The sequence below is a fragment of the Bos mutus genome, chromosome X, assembly GCF_027580195.1.
Source record: "Bos mutus isolate GX-2022 chromosome X, NWIPB_WYAK_1.1, whole genome shotgun sequence".
NCBI lineage: Eukaryota > Metazoa > Chordata > Mammalia > Artiodactyla > Bovidae > Bos > Bos mutus.
The window spans coordinates 81010548-81017516 of NC_091646.1; the positions used below are offsets into that span (position 1 = coordinate 81010548).

General features: G+C 45.0%; 1 protein-coding gene across 1 annotated transcript; it reads right to left on the reverse strand.

Annotated features, from left to right (window-relative positions):
• Positions 1 to 348: 348 nt before the first annotated feature.
• Positions 349 to 5172, reverse strand: LOC102287952 (palmitoyltransferase ZDHHC3). Its single transcript, XM_070365481.1, has one exon. It carries the CDS (start codon positions 2772 to 2774, stop codon positions 1992 to 1994), a length of 783 nt encoding a protein of 260 aa, XP_070221582.1. The 5' UTR covers positions 2775 to 5172; the 3' UTR covers positions 349 to 1991.
• Positions 5173 to 6969: the final 1797 nt, after the last annotated feature.

The following is a 6969-nucleotide window of genomic DNA, read 5'->3' on the forward strand; positions in this document are numbered from 1 at the left end:
CAACAAAATTCTGTAAAACAATTATCCTTCACTTAATAAATAAATTAAAAAAATCTCCTATTAAAAACTATTTATTTAAATTGGAGGATAACTACTTTACAATATTGTGATGCTTTTTGCCATACATCAATATGAATCAGCCATAGGGATACATGTGTCCGCTCCCTCTGAAGCCCCCTCCCATCTCCTTCTCCAGTCTATCTCTCCAGGTTGTCACAGAGCTCCGGCTTTGGGTGCCCTGCATCATACATCAAACTCTCACTGGCTATCTATTCTAGATATGGTAATGTATATATTCCAATGCTATTCTCTCAAATCATCCCACCCTCTCCTTCCCTGACTGATCCTAAAAGTCTGTTCTTTATGTCTGTGTCTCCTTTGCTGCCCTGCATGTAAGATTGTCAGTACCATCTTTCTAGATTCCACATATATGTGTTAATATACAGTACCTGTCTTTTTCTTTGCCTTACTCTCTACAATATTACACTGTATAATAGGCTATAATAGGTTCATCTACCTCATTAGAACTGACTCAAATGGCTTCCTTTTTATAGCTGAGTAATATTCCATTGTGTGTATGTAAGGAAACTATAAGCAAGGTGAAGAAACAACCTTCACAATGGGGGAAACTAATAGCAAATGAAACAACTGACAAAGAATTAATTTCCAAAATACATAAGCAGCTCAAGTAGTTCAATACCAGAAAAACAAACAACCCAATCAAAAAGTGGGCAGAAGATCTAAACAAACATTTCTCCAAAGAAGACATAGAGATGGCTAATAAACAAATGAAAAGATGCTCAATATAGCTCATTACTGCTGCTGCTAAGTTGCTTCAGTCGTGTCCAACTCTGTGCGACCCCATAGACGGAAGCCCACCAGGCTCCTTCAACCCTGGGATTCTCCAGGCAAGAACATTGGAGTGGATTGCCATTTCCTTCCCCAATGCAGGAAAGTGAAAAGTGAAAGTGAAGTCGCTCAGTCGCCACCAGGCTCCTCCGTCCATGGGATTTTCCAGGCAAGAGTACTGGAATGAATTGCCATTGCCGTCTCCGAGCTCATTACTACAGAAATGCAAATCAAAATCACAATGAGGTATCATCATCTCACACCAGTCAGAATGGCCATCATCAAAAAGTATACAAACAATAAATGCTGGAAAGGGTGTGGAAAATAGGGAACCCTCTTACTTTGTTGGTGGGAATGCAAATGGATACAACCACTATGGAGAAGAGTATGGAGATTCCTTTAAAACTAGGAATAAAACTACCATATGACCCAGCAATCCCACTACTGGGCATATACCCCGAGGAAACCAGAATTGAAAAAGACACCTGTACCCCAATGTTCATTGCAGCAATATTTACAATAGCTAGGACACAGAAGCAACCTGGATGTCCACCAGCAGATGAATGGGTAACAAATGATTTTAAAAAGTAAAAAAGAGGGCTCCCCTGGTGACTCAGTGGTAAAGACTCCACCTGCCAATGCAGGAGACAAGGGTCCGATCCCTAGTACGGGAAGATCCCACATGCCATGAAGCAACTAAGCCCATGTGCCACAACTGTTGAGTCTCTGCTCTGGAGCCAGTTAGCCGAAACTAGGCCGGCATGCCCTAGAGCCCGTGGTCTGCAACAACAGAAGCCACTGCAACGAGAAGCTGCAGTACAACTACAGAGTAGCCCCGCTCACAGCAACTAGAGAAAAGCCTGCATGCAGCAATGAAGACCCAGCCCAGCCCAGCCAAAAATAAATAAAACTATTATATTTTTTAAAAGGAAAAAGAAAAGCAGAAAGGATGATCTTTTAAAAACAAAACACGGAGACTTTTTTTTCTGCAATGTTCTGCCATTTTACTTGAGACATTAAACAAAAAATGTCTTATTTAGAGTTGTTGTGTTGGTTTTTCGGTTTGGACATTCTTAAGACCCAATCCAAGGGTAGTGCTGGGATGTGGTTTGTGTCTGAGTGGCAATGCTGGTCAGGGTCTTTCAGATCACATGCTGGTACCCGTCTGCCTTCCCTTGGTTTGGCATGACAAAGGGGCTGGCCCAGCCTAGAGAGAAGCGGTGGCCAAAAACGGCTTTCAGGTTCACCCATGTTGTTTTCTTGGCCCATCTTCTGTCTTCCTTTTTCAGTTGTTCTATTCCCGTCTCATCTGTGCAGATGGAGAGCATCTGGATCCGGAACATGGCCGACGTGAAAATGAGGAAGAGCAGCGCCTCCAAGCCGAGGAAGATGAGGAGGGTCATCGTGGTGGGCGAGAAGGAGCTGCAGTCTTCTTCAAAGCAATGCAGGAAGTGGAATCCCACCAAGATGAGGGCGTGCAAAGAAATGAGAGCTACGTACATTATAAACAGGACGAAGTATTTCTGGTTCTTCTCGCCGACACAGTTGTTGATCCAGGGACAATGGTGGTCCATCTTCCGAATGCACCGCTTACAAATCCTGCAGTGGTGGGCTCGGTCGGGCTTGATGCTGCAGCATTTGGGACAGCTGTACAGCACCTGCCCAGACGTCAGCTGTAAACTCTCGATGAATTCTTTAGTGGCATTTCCTTTGGGCACAGCCCCAGGGTCGGTCAACATGGCCCGGCAGTGGGAAGCCAGGGCCAAGAAGACCAGCACGCTGAACACGATTCCGTTGATGGCGCTGTACATGTAGTCCCCAGATGGAATCAGCATGACGAAGAGGACCACGAACTCCGCATATAAGACCAGAAACCAGGTGACAATGGCAAAGACAATGCCACAGCCATCGCGGATGAACCACATGGCGCCCGTCGGATAGGGGTGAGAAGGTGGGACGCACTTCTCTGACTGGAAGCACTCTGGTTTCCGCTCAAAGTCTCAGAAGCGGAGGGCGAGGATAAACATCCTAAGCTATTCTGTCCATACTGGCCTTGTGAAGCCCCAGTCAGTTCCTCAGTCCCAGACTCCTGGTGGGGCTCCCGTTGCCGCCACCGTCGTCGCTCCTCAGGCAGCCCCCGACCGGTGACCCGACCTCAGGCTGCGGCGATGGCTCCCCGGCAGGAGGCGCCGCAGCTTCCGGGATTCGGCCGGACGCGAGGCGGCGCGCCCATCAAGCGCCCCTCAGTGGGGTGGCGGCGGCTGCAGGAGCCGGCGCCGCCCACCATTCTTACTGACCTAAACCTTTGGAAGTCAGTTATGCTCACCAGTTACCATCGATGTCACTAACATTTGGATTCCTCCCTCTACACTGTACAGTTGTACAATTAACATAGGCTACTGTTGGGCTTCCCTGGTGGCTCAGACGGTAAAGTGTCTGCCTGCAGTGCGGGAGACCCGAGTTCGATCCCTGGGTTGGGAAGATCCCCTGGCGAAGGAAATAGCAACCCACTCCAGTACTCTTGCCTGGAAAATTCCATGGGCTGAGGAGCCTGGTGGGTTACAGTCCATGGGGTCGCAAAGAGTCGGACACGACTGAGCGACTTCACTTCACTGTTGAGTCCAGGCTTTCCCTGGTGTGGTGGCTCAGATGGTAAAGAAGCTGCCCGCAATGCAGGAGACCCAGGTTCAATCCCTGGGTCAGGAAGATTCTCTGGAGAAGGGAATGGCGACCCACTCCAGTATTCTTGCCTGGAGAATTCCATGGGCTGAGGAGCCTGGTGGGTTACAGTCCATGGGGTCGCAAAGAGTCGGACACGACTGAGCGACTTCACTTCACTGTTGAGTCCAGGCTTTCCCTGGTGTGGTGGCTCAGATGGTAAAGAAGCTGCCCGCAATGCAGGAGACCCAGGTTCAATCCCTGGGTCAGGAAGATTCTCTGGAGAAGGGAATGGCGACCCACTCCAGTATTCTTGCCTGGAGAATTCCATAGGCAGAGAAGCCTGGCGGGCCCCAGTTCACAGGGTCAAAAAGAGTCAGACACGACTGAGCGACTAACACATTTGAGTCCAGGTTTCAGTCAGTAGGACTAATCTTAGAAATACTGCTAGCTGCTTTAGCTAACACAGTACATACATCCAGGAATGCTAAGTGCACCCATACTGAAAAGTCTGGCCCTACCAAAACCAAAGATATCACAAGAAAATTACAGACCACTATCCCTATAAATACAGATGCAAAAATCCTCAACAAAATACTAGCAAACAGAATCCAACAGCATATTGAAAGGATTATACAGAATGATCTAGTGGGATTTGTTCCAGGAATGCAAGAGTGGTTCAACATCAGAAAATCAATCAGGGTTATAGATACATCACATTAATACAACAAGGAAAAAATAACCTACATGATCATCTCAACTGATGCAGAAAGGGCATTTCAGATGCAGAAAAGGCCTAGATCTAATAAATTCAGCAAAGCTTTAAGGAACAAGATCAACACATAAAAATCAGTTGTGTTTTGAAATTAAGAGCAATTTCATTTACAATACCATCTAAAAGATATCTGTAGGGGACTTTCTTGGTGGTCCAGTGGCTAAGACTGCACTCTCAATGCTGGAGGCCTGGGTTCGATGTCTGGTCAGGGAACTAGATCCCATATGCCACAACTAGAGATGCCACATGCCACAATGAAGGTTGATTTTTTTTTTTTTTTGCTGCGTAGAATGCGGGATCTTAGTTCCCTGACCAGGAATTGAACTCAAACCCCCTGCATTAGAAGCTTGGAGTCTTAACCACTTGACTGTCAGGGAAGTCCCCAGATCGGAAGAGTTTATATTAACATGTTACTAATACACAAAGCAACCTACAGATTCAACAAAATCCCTATCAAAATTCCAACAGCCTTTTTGCAGAAATGTGGAGATGCCAATCCTCAAATTCATATGGAATTTCAAGGGGCCTTGAATAGTCAAAACAATCTTGAAAAAGACAAATCAAATGGCCAAGTGGTTTTTGACGAGAGTGCCAAGTCCATTCAGTGGAGTAAGGATAGTCTCTTCAACAAAGGGTGCTGATGCAACTGGATTTTTATATGCAAAAGAACGATGTTGGGCCCCTACCTCATACCTATACTATTAATTCAAAATGGATCAACAACCTAAATACAAGAGCTAAAACCACAAAACTCTTAGAAGAAAACACAGGGGTAAATCTTCATGACCTTGGATTTGGCAACAGGTTCTTTTTTAAAATTTATTTTTAGTTGGAGGCTAATTGCTTTACAGTGTTGTGTCGGTTTCTGCTGTACAACGTGAATCAGTCGTAAGTATACATATATCCCCTCCCTCTTGAACCTCCCCCTCCCCCCAGTCCCACCTCTCTAGGTCATCACAGAGCATGAGCCCTGAAAATATTATTCTAAGGGAAATAATCCAAGCATAAAAGGACAAATATTGTTAAGATTCCACTTATATGAAATATCTAGAACTGGCAAATGTATAGGGACAGAAAGTAGGTTAAAGGTTACCAGGAATTAGGGGCAGAGTGGAATGGGCGTTATTGCTTAATGGGTGCAGAACTTCTGTTTGGGATGGTTAAAAAAAAAAAGTTTGGGAATTCAATAATGGTGATGGTCACACAACATTTTGAATGTAATTAACACCACCTAACTGTATACTAGAAAGTGGTTAAAATGGCAAATTAAAAAAATTTTTTATTTTAATTGGAGGCTAATTACTTTACAATATTGTGGTGGTTTTTGCCATACATTCACATGAATCAGCCATGGGTGTACAGGTGTTCCCCATCCAGACCCTCCCTCCCACCTCCCTCCCCATCCCATCTCTCAGGGTCATCCCAGTGCACCAGCCCTGAGCACCCTGCCTCATGCATCAAACCTGGACTGGCGATCTGTTTCACATATGATAATACACATGTTTCAATGCTATTCTCTCAAATCATCTCACCCTCGCCTTCTCCCACAGAGTCCAAAAGTCTGTTCTTTACATCTGTGTCTCTTTTGCTGTCTCGCATATAGGATCATCGTTACCATCTTTCTAAATTCCATATATATGCATTAATATACTATATTGGTCTTTTTCTTTCTGTCTTACTTCACTCTGTATAATAGGCTCCAGTTTCATCCACCTCATTAGAACTGATTCAAATGCATTTTTTTTAATAGCTGAGTAATATTCCATTGTGTATATGTACCACAGCTTTCTTATCCATTCATCTGCCAATGGACATCTAGGTTGCTTCCATGTCCTGGCTATTGTAAACAGTGCTGCGATGAACATTGGGGTACACATGTCTCTTTCAATTCTGGTTTCCTCGGTGTGTCTGCCTAGCAGTGGGATTACTGGGTCGTATGGCAGTTCTATTTCCAGTTTTTTAAGGAATCTCCACACTGTTCTCCAGAGAAGGCGATGGCACCCCACTCCAGTACTCTTGCCTGGAAAATCCCATGGATGGAGGAGCCTGGTAGGCTGCAGTCCATGGGGTCACGAAGAGTTGGACACAACTAAGCAACTTCCCTTTCACTTTTCACTTCCATGCATTGGAGAAGGAAATGGCAACCCACTCCAGTGTTCTTGCCTGGAGAATCCCAGGGACGTGGGAGCCTGGTGGGCTGCCGTCTATGGGGTCGCACAGAGTCGGACACGACTGAAGCGATTTGGCGGCAGCAGCAGCAGCACACTGTTTTCCATAGTGGCTGTACTAGTTTGCATTCCCACCAACAGTGTAAGAGGGTTCCCTTTTCTCCACACCCTCTCCAGCATTTATTGTTTGTAGACTTTTTGACAGCAGCCATTCCGACTGGCGTGAGATGGTACCTCATTGTGGTTTTGATTTGCATTTCTCTGATAATGAGTGATGTTGAGCATCTTTTCATGTGTTTGTTAGCCATTTGTATATTTCTTTGGAGAAAGGTCTGTTTAGTTCTTTGGCCCATAAAATGGCAAATTTTATGTTATATGTATTTTACCACAACTAAAAATGTTTGGCCCCATCTAAAATTGTATTTATTTCCCTATGATCTATCATGCATAGAATCAATTCTCACATATATTACTGGGGTTTCTGCAAACATAAATTAGGCTTTCTTCTCACAGGTCTGA

Excerpts from the sequence above, each read along its gene's own strand:
- LOC102287952 (XM_070365481.1), bottom strand. The coding sequence starts at position 2,774 with ATGTGGTTCATCCGCGATGGCTGTGGCATTGTCTTTGCCATTGTCACC.